This window comes from Somniosus microcephalus, unplaced genomic scaffold, assembly GCF_052327205.1.
Source record: "Somniosus microcephalus isolate GS21.2 unplaced genomic scaffold, FLI_Smic_1.0 scaffold164, whole genome shotgun sequence".
NCBI classification, from domain to species: domain Eukaryota; kingdom Metazoa; phylum Chordata; class Chondrichthyes; order Squaliformes; family Somniosidae; genus Somniosus; species Somniosus microcephalus.
The window spans coordinates 335,270-358,180 of record NW_028225351.1 but is presented as its reverse complement, the minus strand read 5'-3'; the positions used below and the strand labels follow the sequence as shown (position 1 = coordinate 358,180).

At 46.9% G+C, this 22,911-nt stretch overlaps 1 protein-coding gene across 2 annotated transcripts in view; it reads left to right on the top strand.

Moving 5' to 3' along the window:
- LOC147082167 (intestinal mucin-like protein) overlaps positions 1–16,434 on the top strand; it is a 110,641-nt gene extending 94,207 nt beyond the window's left edge. For both annotated transcript variants that reach the window (XM_085980430.1, XM_085980431.1), the window contains 2 exons: positions 8,255–8,372; positions 15,458–16,434. In XM_085980430.1, the coding sequence (XP_085836556.1) occupies positions 8,255–8,372; positions 15,458–15,692 (353 nt within the window). In that variant the 3' untranslated portion in view covers positions 15,693–16,434. The remainder of the gene's footprint in view (positions 1–8,254; positions 8,373–15,457) is intronic.
- Positions 16,435–22,911: the final 6,477 nt, after the last annotated feature.

The following is a 22,911-nucleotide window of genomic DNA, read 5'->3' as shown; positions in this document are numbered from 1 at the left end:
TCCAGCGCCCGGGTTTGGGGCGCCACCGAATTTCTAGGCCTGAGTGTCTCCGCTTCCACCACTTCCGTCGGCAGCGAATTCCAGGTCATCACCACTCGCTGCGTAAAAAAGTTTTTCCTCACATCCCCCCTATATCTCTTACCCAAAACCTTAAATCTGTGTCGGCTAGTCCATCAACTAGTGGGAACAGCCTTTCCCCATCTAGCCTATCCAAACCCATCATAATCTTGTGCACCTCTATCAAATCATCCCTCAACCTCCTTTGATCTAATGAAAACAAATCCAGCTTCTCCAACCTGCCCTTGTAGCTAAGATCCCCCATCCCCGGAACCATTCTGGTAAATCTCCTCTGCACCCTCTGAAGGGCCTTCACATCCTTCCTAAAGTGTGGTGACCATAACTGGACGCAATACTCCAGTTGTGGCCTAACCAGCGCTTTATAAAGGTTCAGCATAACTTCTCTACTTTTGTACTCAATACCTCCATTATGAAGCCCAAGATCCCATATGCGTTGTTAACCATTTTCTCAATGTGTCCTGTCACCTTCAGTGACCGATGCACATTAACTCCCAGGTCCCTCTGTCCCAGCACACTCTTTAAAACTGTGCCATTAAGTGTATATTACTTCTCCCTGTTCCTTCTGCCGAAATGCATCATCTCACACTTCTCTGTATTAAATTCCATCTGGCACTTGTCTGTCCATTCTGCTAGCCTTTCTATGTCCTGTTGTAGTCGATTGGTATCATCTTCACTGTTTGCCACACCCCCAAGTTTGGTGTGATCGACAAATTTAGAAATTCTACTCTATATTCCAATATCCAAGTCATTTATATATATCTAAAAAAGCAGTGGCCCCAGCACTGACCCTTGGGGAACACCACTGTCTACCAACATCCACTCTGAAAAACAGCCATTTACTACAACTTGCTTTTTTCTATCCTTAAGCCAATTCCTTATCCAAGCTGCTACTGACCCACCTATTCCATGAGCCTCAATTTTGTTAACCAGCCTTCTATGTGGCACTTCGTCAAACGTCTTCCGAAAATCCATGTAGACAACATCCATTGCATTCCCTTCATCAATCCTCTATGTTACTTCATCAAAAAATTCAATTAGGTTAGTAAAACACGATCTGCCTTTTACAAATCCGTGTTGGCTCTCCTTAATTAGCTTAAACCTCTACAAGGGCCCGTTAATTTTTTCCTTGATTATTGTTTCTAAAACTTTACCCACCACTGATGTTAAACTGACCAGCCTATAATTACTAGGATTGTCCTTACACCCTTTCATAGAAACATAGAAACATAGAAGATAGGAGCAGGAGTAGGCCATTCGGCCCCTTGAGCCTGCTCCGCCATTCAATGCGATCATAGCTGATCATCCAAATTCAGTACCCAGTCCCTGCTTTCTCCCCATACCCCTTGATCCCTTTAGCCTGAAGAAATATATCCAACTCCTTCTTGAATATATTTAATGAACTGGCCTCCACCGCCTTCTGTGGTAGAGAGTTCCACAGGTTCACCACTCACTGGGTGAAGAAATTCCTCCTCATTTCTGTCCTAAATGGCCTACCCTTTATCCTTAGACTGTGTCCCCTGGTTCTGGACTCCCCAACCATCGGGAACATCCTTCCTGCTTCTAGTCTGTCCAGTCCTGTCAGAATTTTGTAAGTTTCAATGAGATCACCTCTCATTCTTCTAAACTCCAGCGAGTACAAGCCTAATCGACCCAATCTCTCCTCATACGTCATTCCTGCCATCCCAGGTATCAGCCTGGTGAATCTTCACTGAACTTCTTCCATGGCAAGAACATCCTTCCTCAGATAAGGCGATCAAAACTGCACAGAATACTCAAGATGTGGTCTCACCAAGGCCCTGTACAACTGCAGCAAGACGTCCTTGTTCCTGTACTCAAACCCTCTCGCTACGAAGGCCAACATACCATTTGCCTTCTTAACCGCCTGCTGCACCTGCATGCTTACCTTCAGCGACTGGTGCACAAGGACACCCAGGTCTCGTTGCACTTCCTCTTCTCCGAATCTATTGCCATTTAGATAATAATCTGCCTTCCTGTTTTTGCCACCAAAGTGGATAACCTCACATTTATCCACATTATATTGCATCTGCCATGTTTCTGCCCAATCACCCAACATGTCCAAATCATCCTGGATTCTTGAACAATGGTGTTACATTTGCCACTTTCAAATCCTCAGGCACCTCCCAGCATCTAGGGAAGATTGGAAAATTATGGCAAGCCCTTCTGTTATCTCTTCCCCCAATTCCCTTAGCAACCTGGGATGCAAGCCATCTAGACCAGGCGACTTGTCCACTCTAAGCATACCCAGCCTTTCTTGTACATCCTGTCTATCAGTTTTCACTCCTTCCATTGCTTCTACCTTCTCCACTTCTACCGATATTTTGTCAACATCCACCTCCTTAGTAAACACCGATACAAAGTACTCATTGAGTATGCTAGCCTTGCCCTGTGCCTCTAAGCATATATCACCTTCTTTGTCTCTAATAGGCCCTTTCTCGCCTCTTACTACCCGCTTACTGTTTACATGCCAGTAGAAGATTTTTGGCTTCCCTTTTATGTTAACCGCCATTCTACTCTCATATTCTCTCTTTGCCAATCTTATTTTCATCTTCACTTCCCCTCTCAATTTATTGTATTTGGTCTGGTTCTCCCTTGAAGAATTCACCTGACATGCATCATACACCCTCTTTTTTTGTTTCATCGTCTTCTCTATCTCCCTCGTCATCCAAGGAGCCCCTGCTTTGGTTCCCTTACCCTTCCCTCTTGTTGGAATGTACCTAGCCTATACTTGGAACATCTCCTCCTTTAAGATCACCCATTGTTCCGTTACAGTTTTTCCGGTCAGTCTTTGGTTCCATTTTACCCTGGCTAGATCCTTTCGCATCCCGTTGAAGTTAGCCTTATTCCAGTTTAGAAGTTCCACTCTAGATTGTTCCTTGCTCCTCTCCATTGCTAATCTAAATCTTATGATACGATGATCACTCGTACCCAAGTGTTCTCCCACAGACACTTGGTCGACCTGGCCCACCTCATTCCCGAGCACCAGATCCAGAAATGCCTCCTTCCTAGTTGGGCCAAGAACATATTGGTCAAGGAAATTCTCCTGAACACATTCCAGAAATTCCTCCCCCTCCTTTCCCTTTACCCTAGCATTATCCCAATCGATAGTTGAGTAATTAAAGTCCCCCAATATCATCACTCTATAGCTCTTGCATATCTCTGCGATTTCCCTGCAGATTTGCTCCTCTACCTCCCTCTCACTATTTGGAGGCCTGTAGAATACCCCCAATAGCATGATGATGCCCTTTTTGCTCCTCAATTCTAACCAAATGGATTCTGTCCTTGCCCCCTCAAGAACATCCTCCCTTTCCAACACAACAATGTCTTCCCTAATCAGCACCGCCACCCCACCTTACTTTTTTCCTTCCCTATCTTTTCTGAACACCTTGTACCCTTGAATATTAAGTGCCCAGTCCTCACCGTTTCTGAGCCACATTTCCGTTATTGCCATAAAATCATATTGCCACACAGCTAATTGTGCTTGTAGCTCACCAACCTTATTCACCACACTTTGTGCGTTTACGTACATGCATTCTAAACTCATTTTTGAATTTTTCGTAGTCTTTCTTAGTCTGCTGCTATCTAATGTGGTACTACTTCCGCCTCTAGTACTACTTTCTTCTCTAGTACTATCCAATACACTCACTCTTTTATGCACCTTATTCCTCTTTTCTACTCCTATATGCTGGTGCCCATCCCCCTGCCAAGTTAGTTTAAACCCTCCCCAACAGTACTAGCAAACTTCCCTGTGAGAATATTGGTCTCTGCTCTGTTGAGGTGTAACCCGTCCAGCTTGTATAGGTCCCACCTTCCCCAGAAACGGTCCCAATGCCTCAGGAATCTAAGGCCCTCCCTCCTGCACCATCTCTCCAGCCACGTATAAACTCTGCCTGCAGGACCTCATTCCTCTTTCTGCCTATGTTGTTGGCACCGATATGGATAATGACCTCTAGCTGTTCACCCTCCCCCCTCAGAGTGTCCTGCAGCTGCTCAATGACATCCTTGACTCTGGCACCAGGGAGGCAACATACCATCTTAGAGTCACGTGTATGGCCACAGAAACGCCTGTCTGCTCCCCCACCACGATTGCTCGTCCACTCTTTTTCCTCCCCCCCTGTGCAGCTGAGCCATCCGTGGTGCCGTGGACTTGACTCTGGCTGCACTCCCCAGAGGAACCATCACCCTCACCAGTACTCAGAACAGAATACTGGTTGGAGAGCGCGATGCACTCTAGGGATGCCTGCACTACCTGCCTGGTCCTCCTTTTCTTTCTGGCGGTCACCCATTCCCTCTCTGCCTGCATACTCTTAAGCTGCGGGGTGACCACCTCTAGAAATGTGCTATCCACGTAACTCTCAGCCTCGCGGATGCTCCGCAGTGACTCCAGCCGCCGCTTCAATTCCGAAACCTAGAGCTCGAGTTGCTGTAGCTGATGACACTTCCCGCACATGTAGTCGTCCAGGCTACACGGAGCATCCAGGACTTCCCACATGGCACAGGATGTGCACTTCACAGGACTGAGCTGCCCTGCCATGCCTCTAGTTAATAGACTAAGAACTAATCCAGCAGAAATAAACTTAAAACTTAACAAAAAAACACTCCCCAGCTACTCACCAATCAGCTCTTTTCCCACCACCGAGGTTAGGCTGACCGGCCTGTAATTATTCGGTCTATCCCTTTCTCCCTTTTTAAACAATGGTACCACGTTAGCAGTCCTCTAGTCCTTCGGCACCACACCTGTAGCCAGAAAGGATTGGAAAATGATGGTTAAAGCCTCTGCTATTTCCTTTCTTACTTCTCTTAACAGTCTGAGATACATTTCATCCGGTCCTGGGGATTTAAACACTTTCAAAGATGCTAAACCCTTTAATACTTCCTCTTTCACTATGTTTATTTCATCCAATATTTCACACTCCTCCTCCCTGATCGCAATGTCTGCATCGTCCCTCTCTTTTGTGAAAACAGATGCAAAGTATTCATTAAGAACCATACCCATGTCTTCCGCCTCCACACACAGGTTACCTTTATGGTCCCTAACAGGCCCTACTCTTACTTTAGTTATCCTCTTGCTTTTAATGTATTTATAAAAGATCTTTGGGTTTTCCTTGATTTTACTCGCCAATGATTTTTCATGCCCTCTCTTTGCTTTCCTAATTTCCTTTTTAATTCCACTCCTGCACTTTCTATACTCCTCTAGGATTTCTGCAGTACTGAGCCCTCGGTATCTGTTATAAGCTTCCCTTTTTTTCTTTATCCTACCCTGTATGCCCCTTGACATCCAGGGAGCTCTAGATTTGTTAGTCTCACCCTTTTTCTTTAAGGGAACATACTTGCTCTGAACCCTCACTATCTCCTCCTTGAATGCCTCCCACTGCTCTGACACTGATTTACCTTCAAGTTTCTGTCTCCAGTCCACTTTTTTCCCATCTCAGCTTAGTAAATTAGCTTTTCCCCAATTGAGAACTTTTATTCCTGGTCTGTCCTTCTCCTTTTCTATAACTACCCTAAATCTAACTGAATTATGATCACTACCACCAATATGCTCTCCCACTGATACCCTTTCCACCTGCCCAGCTTCATTCCCTAAGACCAGGTCCAGAACTGCCCCCTCTCTTGTTGGGCATGCAAGTACTGGCTAAAAAAATTCTCCTGAATGCATTTTAAGAATTCTGCTCCCCCTATACCTTTCACACTAATTTTTTCACTGTTAATATTAGGGAAGTTGAAATCCCCTACTATTACTGCCCTATTTTAACACATCTGAAGAAATGTGCCTCCATATTTGCTCTTGTATCTCCCTCTGACTATTTGGGGGTCTATAGTACACTCCCAGCAGTGTGATTGCCTCTTGTTTGTTTTTCAGTTCAACCCATATGGCCTCATTTGATGATCCTTCTAAGATATCATCCCCCCTCACAACTGTAATTGTTTCTTTAATCAATATTGCGACCCCCCTCCTTTTTTATCCCCCTCTCTATCTCGTCTGAAAACTGAGTTCCCATTCCTGCCCTTCTTTCAGCCATGTTTCAGGAATAGCTATAATATCATACTCCCACGTGTCTATCTGTGCCCTCAGCTCATCTGCTTTATTCCCTAGACTCCTTGCATTGAAGTATATGCCATTTAGCACTGCCAGACTCCCTTGTCTATTATTTAGCCTTTGTTTCCTCTGCCTTCCAAACTTGCTTACTAATTTTCTGCCTTCCATTTCCAGTTTTGCTTCTCTCCTTTCTGAATCTACTCTCCGGTTCCCATCGCCCTGCCAAGCTAATTTAAACCCTCCCCAACAGCACTAGCAAACCCCACCACAAGGATATTGGTCCTGGTTCTGTTGAGGTGCAACCCATCTGGCTTGTACAGGTCCCACCTCCCCCAGAATTGGTTCCAAAGCCTCAGGAATCCAAAGCCCTCCCTCCTGCACCATCTCTCCAGCCACGCATTCATCTGTTCTATCCTCCTATTTCTATACTCACTAGCGCGTGGCACCAGGAGTAACCCGGAAATGACTGCCTTTGAGGTCCTGCTTTTTAATCTCTTTCTTAGCTCCCTAAAATCTGCCTGCAGGACCTCATCCTTCTTTCTACCTATGTCGTTGGTAGAGGGGTCAACAACCAGGGGGCATAGATTTAAAGTAATTGTTGGGGAGATTTCGAGGGGATTTGAAGGGAAATTTCTTCATCCAGAGGGGGGTGGGGGTCTGGAATTCACTGCCTGAAAGGGTGGTAGAGGCAGAAACCCTCACCACATTTAAGAAGCGCTTGGATATGCACTTGAAGTGCCGTAACCTACAAGGCTACGGACCAAGAGCTGGGAAGTGGGATTAGGCTGGAGAGCTCTTTGTCGGCCGGCATGGACATGATGGCCTGAAATGGCCCCTTCCGTGCTGTAAATTTCTATGATTCTATGAATCAGCTGTAGTCTACACAGGAATTTCTTGTTTTCAAACTTCAAATCCTTGATGACAATGTCCTTAGAATAAACCTTTTAACAAGCATAAAGATAGAGATCATCATAACCAATTAAACACCCAGCTGCCAGCATGCTTTCCCGGGTTCCCACAGACACTCAGGCTGATCCAAAGCCACTAACCCTGTTGCTTCCTATGGAGCTGCTCCAGGATGCATGAGGAGCTCACTGTTGGTGACTTCATGGAATGGCCTAGCAGGGAAAAAGACCTAGGGCTAGATTTTCGTGGAGCCATCAGACGGGGTTTTAGGCATGTGGGGGGGGGAAAATCCCGAATTTGGGGGTCCCGACACCATCCCGCCCAAAACCCCGCCCCACGTAAGTTTCAGGGGCGGCGGGTACCCGCCCTGCACTGGGACCCGCCGAAACCAGGCGGGAAGGGATTAGTGCCAATTAACTGCCTGTTAACAGGTAGTTAACAGGCAGTTTTTAGCCTAATCCCTATTTTGAGGGGCTTCGTGTGGGTTTCCCGACAACTCCAAACCACGCCAGGTTAGAGCAGGCGGGCCGTTGGGTTGAAGGAGTTGGAGGGGTCGCGATGTCGGTGCTCAGGTGAGTGATGGGTGCATGAGTGCAAAGGTAAGTGTGTTTGGTGTGTCTAACGTGTGTAAAGAAGTTTTACTTACTTGTACTTACCTTAACAGCCTTTCTTCCTGTAGGCGTCGGGAGCGCATCACTCAGCTGGAACTGAAAGCTGAATGGCTGCGATCTGTCAAAAGTGACAGCCTTCAGCTTTGAGTGCCGGTGAGAGTTCTAACTGAGTCTGTGCAGAAGGACTCATGTTAGAACTCAGAGTGCCAGTGTTTCATAGCTTCAAATAGCTGTGAAATGCTGATATTTCATCTGTCAAAAACTCTTGACAGATGAAATTGCAGTCTGTGATGTCACCTGTTGCCGGGTGGCCCTTAATTGGCCTGCTGAGCCCGCTGGGCGGGCTCAACAAGGTCAATCAAGGGAAAATCGCGCGGATTGGCCGGACGTCGAAGTAGGCGGGTTAAAAAAAAATAACACTTTAAAAATAATATATCAAACCAGATTTTGCAAAGTTTTTCATTTACAGTGCAAAATCAGGCAATATTTTGAATATAAAATTCTCCCCTCGTCTTACTGTCATCTTTAAAGTATGCAATAATTCTGGAATTTGAATCGAACTCACTGAATTTAATGAGCTCAATTATGTTCACATTTGCAGGTATTCCAAAGTCCTGTAGCATTACACAAACCACAACCTATATCAACCACCATGGATGTCGATCTGAACAAAAAGTGTCGATGACTTACTGTGGAGGACGCTGTATGACGTATTCTATGTACGTATAGAGAAACATGAGAGTGAGAGTCTGAGAGAAAGATAAGAAGCACAGGCCAAGACAAACATCATGGAGTGAGCCATAATTTGGCTGAAACATGAGTTAGAAAGAGTTAAATATTACAAGAAACATGAGATACAGAGCACCGAGTCTGAGAGAAACATCAGGGAGAAGTCTTGACGAAGGGTTTCGACCAGAAACTTTGATTCTATTTCTCTCTCCACGTATGTTGCCTGGCTTGCTGAGTTTTTCCAGCATTTTCTGTTGTTATCAGGGAGAGAGTGTTGAGGCAGGGAAGAACATCATGAAATGAGCACAGTCTGCGGGAAATAAAAGGGAGAGAGCACAGAGTCTGGGAAACGAGGGAGAGAGCACAGAGAGTGGGAAACAAGAGGGAGAGAGCACAGAGTCTGGGAAATAACAGGGAGAGAGCACAGAGTCTGGGAAACAGGGAGAGAGCACAGAGTCTGGGAAATAACAGGGCGAGAGCACAGAGTCTGGGAAACAGGGAGAGAGCACAGAGTCTGGGAAACAGGGAGAGAGCTCAGAGTCTGGGAAACGGAGAGAGCACAGAGTCTGTGAAACAAGGGGGAGAGAGCACAGAGTCTGGGAAACAGGGAGAGAGCACAGAGTCTGGGAAACGGAGAGAGCACAGAGTCTGGGAAACAAGAGGGAGAGAGCACAGAGTCTGGGAAACAGGGAGAGAGCACAGAGTCTGGGAAACAAGAGGGAGAGAGCACAGAGTCTGGGAAATAACAGGGAGAGAGCACAGAGTCTGGGAAACAGGGAGAGAGCAGAGAGTCTGGGAAATAACAGGGCGAGAGCACAGAGTCTGGGAAACAGGGAGAGAGCTCAGAGTCTGGGAAACGGAGAGAGCACAGAGTCTGGGAAATAACAGGGATAGAGCACAGAGTCTGGGAAACAGGGAGAGAGCACAGAGTCTGGGAAACAAGAGGGAGAAGAACAGAGTCTGGGAAACAGGGAGAAGAGCGCACAGAGTCTGGGAAACAACATGGAGAGAGCACAGAGTCTGGGAAACAGGGAGAGAGCACAGAGTCTAGGAAACAAGAGGGAGAGAGCACAGAGTCTGGGAAACAGGGAGAGAGCACAGAGTCTGGGAAACAGGGAGAGAGCACAGAGTCTGGGAAACAGGGAGAGATCACAGAATCTGGGAAACAACAGGGAGAGAGCACAGAGTCTGGGAAACAGGGAGAGAGCGCAGAGTCTGGGAAACAGGGAGAGCGCACAGAGTCTGGGAAACAGGGAGAGAGCACAGACTCTGGAAAACAGGGAGATAGCACAGAGTCTGGGAAACAACAGGGAGAGAGCACAGAGTCTGGGAAACAGGGAGAGAGCACAGAGTCTGGGAAACAAGAGGGAGAGAGCACAGAGTCTGGAAAACAGGGAGATAGCACAGAGTCTGGGAAACAACAGGGAGAGAGCACAGAGTCTGGGAAACAGGGAGAGAGCACAGAGTCCAGGAAACAAGAGGGAGAGAGCCCAGAGTCTGGGAAACGGAGAGAGCACAGAGTCTGGGAAACAGGGAGAGAGCACAGAGTCTGGGAAACAGGGAGAGAGCACAGAGTCTGGGAAACAGGGAGAGAGCACAGAGTCTGGGAAACAGGGAGAGAGCACAGAGTCTGGGAAACAGGGAGAGAGCACAGAGTCTGGGAAACAACAGGGAGAGAGCACAGAGTCTGGGAAACAGGGAGAGAGCACAGAGTCTGGGAAACAAGAGGGAGAGAGCACAGAGTCTGGGAAACAGGGAGAGAGCGCAGAGTCTGGGAAACAGGGAGAGAGCACAGAGTCTGGGAAACAGGGAGAGAGCGCAGAGTCTGGGAAACAGGGAGAGAGCACAGAGTCTGGGAAACAGGGAGAGAGCACAGAGTCTGGGAAACAGGGAGAGAGCACAGAGTCTGGGAAATAACAGGGAGAGAGCACAGAGTCTGGGAAACAGGGAGAGAGCACAGAGTCTGGGAAATAACAGGGAGAGAGCACAGAGTCTGGGAAACAGGGAGAGAGCACAGAGTCTGGGAAACAGGGAGAGAGCACAGAGTCTGGGAAACAGGGAGAGAGCACAGAGTCTGGGAAACAGGGAGAGAGCACAGAGTCTGGGAAACAGGGAGAGAGCACAGAGTCTGGGAAATAACAAGGAGCAAGCACAGAGTCTGGGAAACAGGGAGAGAGCACAGAGTCTGGGAAACAGGGAGAGAGCACAGAGTCTGGGAAATAACAGGGAGAGAGCACAGATTCTGGGAAACGGAGAGAGCACAGAGTCTGGGAAATAACAAGGAGAGAGCACAGAGTCTGGGAAACAGGGAGAGAGCACAGAATCTGGGAAACAGGGAGAGAGCACAGAGTCTGGGAAACAGGGAGAGAGCACAGAGCCTGGGAAACAGGGAGGGAGCACAGAGTCTGGGAAACAGGGAGAGAGCACAGAGTCTGGGAAACAGGGAGAGAGCACAGAGTCTGGGAAACAGGGAGAGAGCTGAGTCTGGGAAATAACAGGGAGAGAGCACAGAGTCTGGGAAACAGGGAGAGAGCACAGAGTCTGGGAAATAGGGAGAGAGCACAGAGTTTGGAAACAACAGGGAGAGAGCACAGAGTCTGGGAAACAGGGAGAGAGCACAGAGTCTAGGAAACAAGAGGGAGAGAGCACAGAGTCTGGGAAACAGGGAGAGAGCACAGAGTCTGGGAAACAGGGAGAGAGCACAGAGTCTGGGAAACAGGGAGAGAGCACAGAGTCTGGGAAATAACAGGGAGAGAGCACAGAGTCTGGGAAACAGGGAGAGAGCAAAGAGTCTGGGAAACAGGGAGAGAGCTCAGAGTCTGGGAAACAGGGAGAGAGCACAGAGTCTGGGAAATAACAGGGAGAGAGCACAGAGTCTGGGAAACAGGGAGAGAGCACAGAGTCTGGGAAACAGGGAGAGAGCACAGAGTCTGGGAAACAGGGAGAGAGCACAGAGTCTGGGAAACAGGGAGAGAGCACAGAGTCTGGGAAACAACAGGGAGAGAGCACAGAGTCTGGGAAACAGGGAGAGAGCACAGAGTCTGGGAAACAGGGAGACAGCACAGAGTCTGGGAAACAACAGGGAGAGAGCACAGAGTCTGGGAAACAGGGAGAGAGCACAGAGTCTGGGAAACAACAGGGAGAGAGCACAGAGTCTGGGAAACAGGGAGAGAGCACAGAGTCTGGGAAATAACAGGGAGAGAGCACAGAGTCTGGGAAACAGGGAGAGAGCACAGAGTCTGGGAAATAACAGGGAGAGAGCACAGAGTCTGGGAAACAGGGAGAGAGCACAGAGTCTGGGAAACAGGGAGAGAGCACAGAGTCTGGGAAACAGGGAGAGAGCACACAGTCTGAGAAACAGGGAGAGAGCACAGAGTCTGGGAAATAACAAGGAGCGAGCACAGAGTCTGGGAAACAGGGAGAGAGCACAGAGTCTGGGAAACAGGGAGAGAGCACAGAGTCTGGGAAATAACAGGGAGAGAGCACAGAGTCTGGGAAACCGGGAGAGAGCACAGAGTCTGGGAAATAACAAGGAGAGAGCACAGAGTCTGGGAAACAGGGAGAGAGCACAGAATCTGGGAAACAGGGAGAGAGCACAGAGTCTGGGAAACAGGGAGAGAGCACAGAGCCTGGGAAACAGGGAGAGAGCACAGAGTCTGGGAAACAGGGAGAGAGCACAGAGTCTGGGAAACAGGGAGAGAGCTCAGAGTCTGGGAAACCGGGAGAGAGCACAGAGTCTGGGAAATAACAGGGAGAGAGCACAGAGTCTGGGAAACAGGGAGAGAGCACAGAGTCTGGGAAACGGAGAGAGCACAGAGTCTGGGAAACAGGGAGAGAGCACAGAGTCTGGGAAACAACAGGGAGAGAGCACAGAGTCTGGGAAACAGGGAGAGAGCACAGAGTCTAGGAAACAAGAGGGAGAGAGCACAGAGTCTGGGAAACAGGGAGAGAGCACAGAGTCTGGGAAACAGGAGGGAGAGAGCACAGAGTCTGGGAAACAGGGAGAGAGCACAGAGTCTGGGAAACAACAGGGAGAGAGCACAGAGTCTGGGAAACAGGGAGAGAGCACAGAGTCTGGGAAACAGGGAGAGAGCACAGAGTCTGGGAAACAGGGAGAGAGCACAGAGTCTGGGAAACAGGAGGGAGAGAGCACAGAGTCTGGGAAACAGGGAGAGAGCACAGAGTCTGGGAAACAACAGGGAGAGAGCACAGAGTCTGGGAAATAACGGAGAGAGCACAGAGTCTGGGAAACAGGGAGAGAGCACAGAGTCTGGGAAACAGGGAGAGAGCACAGAGACTGGGAAACAGGGAGAGAGCACAGAGTCTGGGAAACAGGGAGAGAGCACAGAGTCTGGGAAACAGGGAGAGAGCACAGAGTCTAGGAAACAGGGAGAGAGCACAGAGTCTGGGAAACAGGGAGAGAGCACAGAGTCTGGGAAACAGGGAGAGAGCACAGAGTCTGGGAAATAACAAGGAGAGGAAGAGTGCAGTCTGAGCGAAACATTAGCCAGATAATCAAGTCTAAGAGAAAAACTAGTGACTGAGCACTGTTTGCTAGAGAAACATTAGAGAGGGAGTGCACAGTTTGGGAGAAACGTCTGTGAGAAATATCAGACAGTTTGCAGTCAGTCTGGGCAAAATTCTCAGCCTGAGAGAACCGTTGGGAAGAAAATCTTTTGAGTCTGAAGTAACGTTGTGTATTATTTACTGGAAGTAAAATGACTGTGATTTGGGACAGAAGAACAGCTAGAAGAGATAGTTGGCACAAAGCAAGATACAGCTGAGACAGTGGCCAATTTTAACTGTCCCCGATTGCTTGGAATGGTGCAGTTAAGATTGACCAGCTCTATTTGCAGCTCTGTTCCTGCCGATCTGTGATTATTGCCTCTGGTTTTGGCAGCAGTTGAGGCTCCCACTGGATTTCAGCAGGTGAACCTGTTGGGAAGCAAGTGAGGAAATGGCCAGGAAGCTGACCAGTGACATTCAAATGATTCGCAGCTGTTAAAATCTACTGGGCCTCCAATGAAGACTCCTGTGCAGAATCGCTGTCTGCTCCTGCTGGCTTCCTGGCAAGAGCTAAAAGCAGCCCAATTATCTTAAGTATTTTTTATTTGGGGCAGGATTATCCTCATTGTTACATTGTTAGCCTGGTCCATGTGCTATGCCTCTGTCCTTGAATTGTTTTAGGTTTACAGATTCCATCTAAATAAAAAATGTGGTCAGGAGGCTGAAACTAGTCAACTGCTTCCCTGGTCTGGAATGTGAGGAGTTGACTGATTCTACAGCCTGTTTCGGAAAGAAACAAGAGGGTTGGTGGAAATTGTGGGCCATGGCCCCATGGAGCATAGTTTTCTGGGGAGACAGGTGCTATTAATGGGGTCTCTAAGATCAAAAGATTAAGCTTGTATGGGGGCAGACTGGCAGAAATGAAATGAAAATCGGGCAAGATCTATAACAGGCAAGGCAATCCGTTTCGCCAGTTTTCCACCCAAGCGGTGAAGATAGAAATGACCTCCTGTGTTTTTGGACATGACTTGGAATCCAGAACACTATGTTGTGTCCTTGAAGGTAAGGTGAATGACATCAAGGAGCATACACACAGACTGTAGAGTTGTTTGGGTGAGCCAGTGGTCCTGTTCCACATGGGAACTAACTACACTGCACTTTCGGTAAGGTAACAGGGGCAGAGCAGGAGCAGCTCTGAGGAAATTCAGAGGGACCTTGGCTCGACCCAAGTGTAGTCTTCAGGTGAAGCAGGGCTAGCGGTTGGGGGAAAATAGGATCATTGCTCATTTTGAATTTAAACATCCTGGGCTAGATTTTCGTGGAGCCGTCAGGCGGGGTTTCAGGCGTGTGGGGGGGAAAATCCCGAATTTAGGGGTCCCGACACCATCCCGCCCAAAACCCCGCCCCATGTAAGTTTCAGGGGCGGCGGGTACCCGCCCCGCAGTGGGACCCGCCGAAACCAGGTGGCAAGGGATTAGTGCCAATTAACTGCCTGTTAACAGGTAGTTAACAAGCAGTTTTTAGCCTAATCCCTATTTTGAGGGGTTTCGTGTGGGTTTCCCCGATGGCTCCAAACCACGCCAGGTTAGAGCAGGCGGGCCGTCGGGTTGAAGGAGTTGGAGGGGTCGCGATGTCGGTGTTCAGGTGAGTGATGGGTGCATGAGTGCAAAGGTAAGTGTGTTTGGTGTGTCTAAAGTGTGTAAAGAAGTTTTACTTACCTTATCAGCCTTTCTTCCTGTAGCCATAAGGAGCGCATCACTCAGCCGGAACTGAAAGCTGAATGGCTGCGATCTGTCAAAAGTGACAGCCTTCAGCTTTGAGTGCCGGTGAGAGTTCTAACTGAGTCTGTGCAGAAGGACTCATGTTAGAACTCAGTGTTTCATAGCTTCAAATAGCTGTGAAACGCTGATATTTCATCTGTCAAAAACTCTTGACAGATGAAATTGCAGTCTGTGACGTCACCTGTTGTCGGGTGGCCCTTAATTGGCCTGCTGAGCCCGCTGGGTGGGCTCAACAAGGTCAATCAAGGGAAAATCGCGCGGATTGGCCGGACGTCGAAGTAGGCGGGTCAAAAACCCGAAAGGGGAAGTCCCGCCTTCTTCCCAACAGGTTCGGGAAAATCTACCCCTCTGTCTTTATTTTCATACATTTCTGTTATAAATGTCTATGTCCACAATTATAATAGAAACAGTCTATGTAAACTTGTTATGCTACAGTTACACCCAGGTGGCAGTCAGTCCTCTGTTTAAAGTCATTTCCTAATTTTTGTATTTCCATTACAAATTCCTGTGTCCTACGTCCACATTTATAATGAACACTAGCTTTGTCAATTTGCCGCACCGTAATCACACTGGTGATGCTGCAGTGCCTCCGCTGGGGCAGGGATTAATGGCAGCAGGACATAGACAGTTAAAAATGTGAAAATAGACATTTATAATCAAAGAAATTGACAGGATGTGCATGCAGATCTAATATTTTTGATGTAGTACTAGTTGATAGATCGATAATTTATTTTTGTATATCTAGACGCCAATAATCTAAGTAATATTTCCTCTTGGTTCTCTGACAGATATTCTGCTGAAGCAAATATGATTTCACATAACTGCACCTGCTGTCAGGAGTTAGCAACCGGCAAGCAAAATATCACGTTACTTTGTCCAGATGACACAACAATTGAGTTCACCTACACCTATGTAACGGAGTGCGGCTGTGTATCTATAGAATGTGGAGAACCCACCAAGCAGTTGCCGGAGCCTCCAGCTCATAAGGTGGCCCCCAGTAAATTGAAGAAGAACAAAGGTTAGAAAGTATAGAAAATATGGGCTCTTAGATACTCCCGTAAATTCACTAAATCCTTCAGTAGAATTTTAAGACTGTTTCTACCATTTTTAAATTAAACACTGTAATATATTTTTTTCCATCATTTCTTGTTCTTGTGATCAATTCAAAAGGGTCCACAAAGCTAGATAGAGCTGAAACATGTACTTCATCCTCTCTGGGACATAATCCCATGCATCAGCCTGCTGACTGACATGGCAACACTGTTAGTCACTGCCTAAAGCTATACAGTTAGATTAAAAACAGCAATCTGCTACTTCAGTTCTGTTTAGTTTGTGTCTTATTTTGATGGCAGTGTTTCTACCTGTTGCTTTGTAAAGAAATGTACTTGTAAGAACAACTAAAAAGCTGTATCCGCAAGAGTTACAGAGCTATGGTGGCAAATGTTATATAAAGATGGGGTTTCCAGCAACTGCACGTGTGGTTACCATCTTAATAAACTGCTTTAAATTGCTACTCTACATGAGGATGGCCATTGCAATGAGAGCCATAAATAAGCAGCGCTATTAGAATCTAGTACTACATGGCCCACGACCTATGACTGTTCCTTCAGGTTGCTGGTAAATGAAGTGTCATCTCACCCTTGCTTTTCATGCTTGGTATTTGTACAGGCATTCTGATTACAAGTAAACCTCCTTTCTTTGAGCTTTTCTGTGATCTCTTCCATTAGTTTCAATAATAATGGTCAATAAAAGCAAATCAACTGCACTTGTTGTCTGAGCTTTCATTAATTGACTTGTTTTACTCTGTGACACCAAGCCCTGCATTCTATTTGACAGTGGATTCAACATTAGATATGTACAAGAAAAGAATCATCTTTTTATGAGGTTTAATCCTCAGGCTACTGAGCATGTCAAAAGAGATGTTGCTTTAAGCAGACCTTTCTGTTGGGCCAAGGTACAGCAATCAATTCAAACACTCTTCTTTCAGCTCTGGACATTGGGTTTAAAAAACCCAAACTGCCGAGATTAAAATATCTTCCTGCTGGCTGTTAGGAAGAGGCTGGAGCTACTTCATAGCTCACCTGTTTCATTACTAGATTCAATTCAGAGTGCTGTAGGCAGCTAGACAACTAAAAGAGATTATTGAAGCATGGAAAACAGGATAATTATTCATAAAATCCAGGCCACATGCCTGCCTCCACTCCTGGTTTGCACTTGACGAAGGGTTCCCACCCTAACATGCACAATAACATTTATATTCTAACTGTTAGCTACGCAACAATAATCCTGGTATCACAACACATGACTTAAAACTACATCCCACACCCCAACAAATACATTCTTGTACCTGCTGGTAACAGAGAGAGGAAAAGTGAGACAGTTCAATTCAAAAGCAAAGAGAAGGAAAGTGAGGTTTGCCAACAGCTCAGCTGCACGAGCTATGCTGTCCTGTTAGCTGCCAATCAAACGTTGTCAGAATGGTGCCTGCAATGGTTTCCTTCACTTTAGGCCCTTCTCCCAAAGACCATTACCATGGCAGTGGGGAAGGATGAATATTACAGCATTCCGATATTCTGATGGTGCCAACAATAGCACTTACACGCTTCTTAACCTATTTGTGGCTCCAAGACTGTCGTGTGAACCTAGTATTTGAGCTTAACATCTTGTTATCTGGCAATTCTTCATCTATAAATGAACTATTTGCGCCATGAATAATATTTGAAAAGCTAAACATTCCCATTTCCCAATGATTGATTCTTCACTATTTTAAAATGCTGTATTCCTTATGCCTTTTTCGTAATGCATTACAGTCTACTCTTATTTCAAAGACACATGATTAAAATTATCTGACAATTGAAAATTAATGATTTTAAATTGCCTGGAGATGACTGTACATAAGGGTTCTAACTGAAGTGGATTTGTGACAGTTTCTTCACTGTTCCTAGCTTATGAGTCCAAACAGCTCAATTCAACAATGCTGAGTGCTGGCATAGCAAAAAGAAATGTTGTAAAGCTGCACTGGGGAAGCTGTTTTGAGATTAGGGTTTAGTCACATTGTTGGGGTAATATAGTGGTAGATTTATTCTACATCTAACCATTACCATACTTGACCCAGGAATGCTTAATGGAGCAGTGCAGAGGTAGATTTACTCCACATCTAGCCTGACTAGGGAATCCCTGATGGGACAATGTAAACAGATGCTTACTTCGCAACTACCCCTTGCTGTACCTGGCATGGTACGCCTTAATGAAGTAGAACATTGGGAGTTTCATCCTCTATTTAATGCGTGCTATACCTGACCTGGGAATGCTTGATGCAGCAGTGTAGAGCTAGATTTACTGTGCATCTAACCTGTACTGTATCTGACCTAGGAGGCGTCGATGGAACAGCATAGTAGGAGTCTCATCCTCCATCTAATCTATGTTGTACCTGACCGTGGAAGTGTTTGATGGGACAGCGTATGTTACAAATTGGGAGTTTTCTGTAGATACCTCTCTGGTTCTGTGACATCATTCGCTCCCTTAAGCAGTCTGAGCATCTTACTTTTATAGGAGTTGACTCACACTGCCTTATAGCAGTTCGTATATTAGCATAACCCAGAGATGTAACAATAGCATCCCCTTGTAATATGGATTGGATAATTGTGTCTTTTCCACGTGTATTTCTTCAATCTCCCAATAGCGAACTAAATTTCTACTATGTGAGGCAAGGCTTGATGCAAATTGTTAAGCTGCTTTATTTCACGGTGTAGCCAATATACCAGAGCAATAGTTATATCAGTTCCACTTATTTCCATTTAATACAACTTGTCTTAGTGTAATAATATAAAAACAATGAGTACACTGTGCTACCCCACTTCAGTGGGTCAACTTGTTGACTTCAAGCTAAATTTCTAACTTCCCTCTCTGTTCCATCCTTCTCACAGCTCCTTGATGTCTGATTGCCCCCAGCTTTTGTAGCTTTCTCTGCTTTTACAAAGCCTGACTCCAGTGTCAGCTTTTAGTCAAACTGATTATGGTCCTTCAAGAATGTAATTCACTAGCCTAACTTGGCAATGGCCCTGCTAAATTCAAATGAATAGAGGTGTCGCAGGAGCAATGAGTGTGAACAATCACTAGAATATCAGACTTTCTTACATTGTCAGCAGGGCGCTCGTCCAGACTCCCCATCTGAAATCTAATCTATTCCTACATTCTTGGATGTCCTTTGAATTTAACTCCTTGAGAGCTGAGTTCAGATGAATAGTAGCATATCTTACACAAAGCTACCATAGTCTGAAATCCTGAAATGTGACAGGTGAGCTATATAAAAGTCAACTTCCTCAAGTCACAAAGCTATTAGTAAAGTAGAAATGAAACATAGTAAGCCTTAGTATGTCACACCTCTACCTGGTCCTTGTTCTTAAAGGGTAATCTCCGTGTGGTAGTACAACATGCAAAACCCGCTAGCATGTTTATACTCTGTGAAGGGCACACTGATGCAATCAGCAGCACAATGACACTTGTACTGCCATCAAATATGTGGGAGTGAATGCACCTAATTATATTGGTTCATGACTGCTCTCAGGAACCCGGGCATAAACTGTGAGCCAATACAATGAGAGCCACACAAAAACCAGAGCTCTCATTGAGCAAACCATAGGAGTCCTCAAACACTGCTCAGAGTGAGAATAGTGAAGGAGTGTAGTGATACTGGGGAGGCCCCTATTCATGCTTCCTGCACTCCTATCCATGCTGTCGTTCATGGATTGAGAGCCTGAGAAAAAAGGCCACAGAACCATGATGCCAGCAGTCTGAGCTCCCAGTGAAGCTGTCAGAGCTGTTACCAGAGGCACCATCATTGTGGGCCTCACTGCAGTGGTCATAGAGCTGAACACCTGCTCAATGGTTGACTGAATGGTCTCAATGCAGTGTTCAATGACTTACACAAGCTGGAGCTGGATTCCACCATGCTCTCTACCATTGTGCAAAAGCTCGCTGGCAGGTTGCCCAGTGCATTGAAAATGTCCTGGTGTACAGAAATCAGTTTTTTAATGTAGGCTGTGCCCTTGAGGTCTTAATCAGTGCCCTTTGCGGCAGGGCTAGGATGCAAGCTCTCCCTCTAGCAGGCTGGTTCCTGGACTATTCCATCTCCCTACCCATGCTCCTGCATGCTACTACCCACCGAGTCTCTGAGTGCAGACCCCTCCAGCCTATTCTGTAAAGTATGTGTAGTGCCAGCCCCTGAACTGGTAATGTACTGTCAAGTAACACTGTGTTATCAGGAGTGCTGCCTTCTTCCAGCTCCTCAGCCTCTGAGCACTCTACATTTGCTTCACCTGAAAGAGGTGAGAGGGCAAGGATTAGCATTTAATGTGAAAGATAAGCAGAAACTGATGACCGGCAGCTGAAACCAGTTGCACTTTGTCGTGCTTAGTGTCTGATGGTGAAATATCAGTGAGAAGAGAAAGAGTGGAAGATAGCCAAGAAGCCTGCAGGACTTGTCCTCAAGCCTTGCCACCCACCACACTCCTTACAAAACCCATTTGCACTATCTCCATGATGTCCTCTTTGACTTGACAGAGGACATGAATGGACTCCTCCTGTCCTCACACGCTCCCAGTCATTGCTCACGAGTTTGCCCTGCAAGAAAGAAGGGAGGTTGTTAGTAGAAGCCTAGTGAGATGCTTTGAGGATATCACGTCAAGGTAGATTAGTGGTGCTGGAGTGTGGAGGGTGGCAGAGGTGTGAGGAGGTGAAGGCAGTAAAAATGAGGCGAGTAGGAGGTGCAGTTTGTGGCATTAGGAGCAGGAGGAGGTGGAGTGAAGTGTGCTGCAGCGATTAGAGGAGAGTGCTGGCATTCGGGGAGGGAAGGGTTGTGAATGTTGAGGCTTGAGGTAGTGCAGGGTTATGCAGAAAGTGATGCGAGATCGGAGTTAGAAGGTTTACCGTAGCAACCCTGGGCAAGTCGTTAAATTACTTCAATAGCAAAATACTGTGGATGCAGGAAATCTGAAATAACAGCAGAAAATGCTGGAAACACTCAGCAGGCCAGGCAGCATCCATGGAGAGAAACAGAGTTAACGTTTCTGGTCTGGGACCCTTCATCAGAACTGGTAAAAGTTGGAGATGTAACAGGTTTTAAGCAGATGCAGAGGCAGGGAAAGGGGGGAGGGGAGGAAGGAACTAAAGGCACTGTCTGTGCTAGGATTAAAGGCAGGAGAGAGAAAATGTTGCAAATGGGGATGGCAGAATAATCAACAGCTGTCGCCTGAAAAAATGGGGCTGCAAAGAGCCTAATTGAAAGATGACGTGCTATTCCTCGAGCTTACGTTGAGCTTCATTGGAACAGTGTAAGAGGCCGAGGACAGAGAGGTCAGAGTGGGAGTGGAGGGGAGAATTAAAGTGACAGGCGACCGGAAGCTCAGGGTCACCCTTGTGGACTGAACGGAGGTGTTCTGCAAAGCAGTCACCCAATCTGCATTTCGTCTCCCCAATGTAGAGGAGACCGCATCGTGAGCAGCGAATACAGTATACTAAATTGCAAGAAGTACAAGTAAATCACTGTTTCACCTGGAAGGGGTGTTTGGGGCCCTGGACAGTGGGAAGGGAGGAGGTAAAAGGGCAGGTGTTGCATCTCCTGTGCTCGCAAGGGAAGGTGCCGTGGGGAAGGGAGGGGCTGTTGGGAGTGATTGAGGAGTGTACTAGGGTGTCGCGGAGGGAGCAGTCCCTTTGGAATGCTGAAAGGGGAGGGGAGGGGAAGATGTGTTTGGTGGTGGGATCACGCTGGAGGTGGCAGAAATGGCAGAGGAAGATCCGTTGAATGTGGAGGCGGTAAGCCTGACATCGGTAGTGGGGAAAATGCTAGAGTCCATTATAAAAGATGTAATAGCAGAGCACTTGGAAAACAGTGACAGGATCGGACAAAGTCAACATGGATTTACAAAAGGTAAATCGTGCTTGACTAATCTACTGGAATTTTTTGAGGATGTAACTGGTAAAATAGATAAAGGAGAACCAGTGGATGTGGTGTATTTGGACTTTCAGAAGGCTTTCGATAAGGTCCCGCATAAGAGATTAGCGTGTAAAGTTAAGGCACATGGGATTGGGGGCAAGGTATTGACTTGGATAGAGAACTGGTTGGCAGACAGACAGCAAAGAGTTGGAATAAACGGGTCTTTTTCTGAGTGGCAGGCAGTGATTAGTGGGGTACTGCAGGGATCGGTCCTTGAACCCCAGCTAGTCACAATATATATTAATGATCTAGACAAGGGATCTAGATGTAATATCTCCAAATTTGCAGATGACACAAAGCTGGGTGGGCGTGTGTGCTGTGAGGAGGATGCCGAGAAACTCCAGGATGATTTGGACAGGTTGGGTGATTGGGCAGAAGCATAGCAGATGCAATATAATGTGGATAAATGTGAAGTTATCCACTTTGGTGGCAAAAACAGGAAGGCAGATTATTATCTGAATGGCAATAGATTGGGAGAAGGGGAAGTGCAACGAGACCTGGGTGTCCTTGTGCACCAGTCGCTGAAGGTAAGCATGCAGGTGCAGCAGGCGGTTAAGAAGGCAAATGGCATGTTGGCCTTCGTAGCGAGAGGGTTTGAGTACAGGAACAAGGATGTCCGCTTTGGATGCTGTTGAGGGGGATGACTCACCAGGGGAAGGCAGCAGCAGCCAACTTCCTGGCACTGGGGGTGCTCCTGCTGCCCAGGAAGGGGGGAAAAAGAGTGGGAGAGCAATAGTGGTAGGGGATTCTATAGTAAGGGGAACAGATAGGCGTTTCTGTGGCCGTAGGCGTGAATCCAGGATGGTTTGTTGCCTCCCTGGTGCCAGGGTCAAGGATATCACTGAGCGGCTACAGGGCATTCTGGAGGGGGAGGGTGAACAGCCAGAGGTCGTGGTCCACATTGGTACCAACGACATAGGTAAAAAGAGGGATGAGGTCCTGCAGCAAGAATTTAGGGAGCTAGGTGAAGGATTAAAGAGCAGGACCTCAAAGGTTGTAATCTCTGGATTACTCCCGGTGCCACGTGCTAGTGGGTATAGGAATAGGAAGATAGAACAGATGAATGTGTGGCTAAAGGGATGGTGCAGGGGGGAGGGCTTTAGTTTCCTGGATCACTGGGTCTGCTTCTGGGAAAGGCGGGACTTGTACAAGTCGGACAGTTTACACCTGAACCAGAGGGGAACCAATATCCTTGCGGGGAGGTTTGCTAGCACTGCTGGGGGGGGTTTAAACTAACTTGGCAGGGGG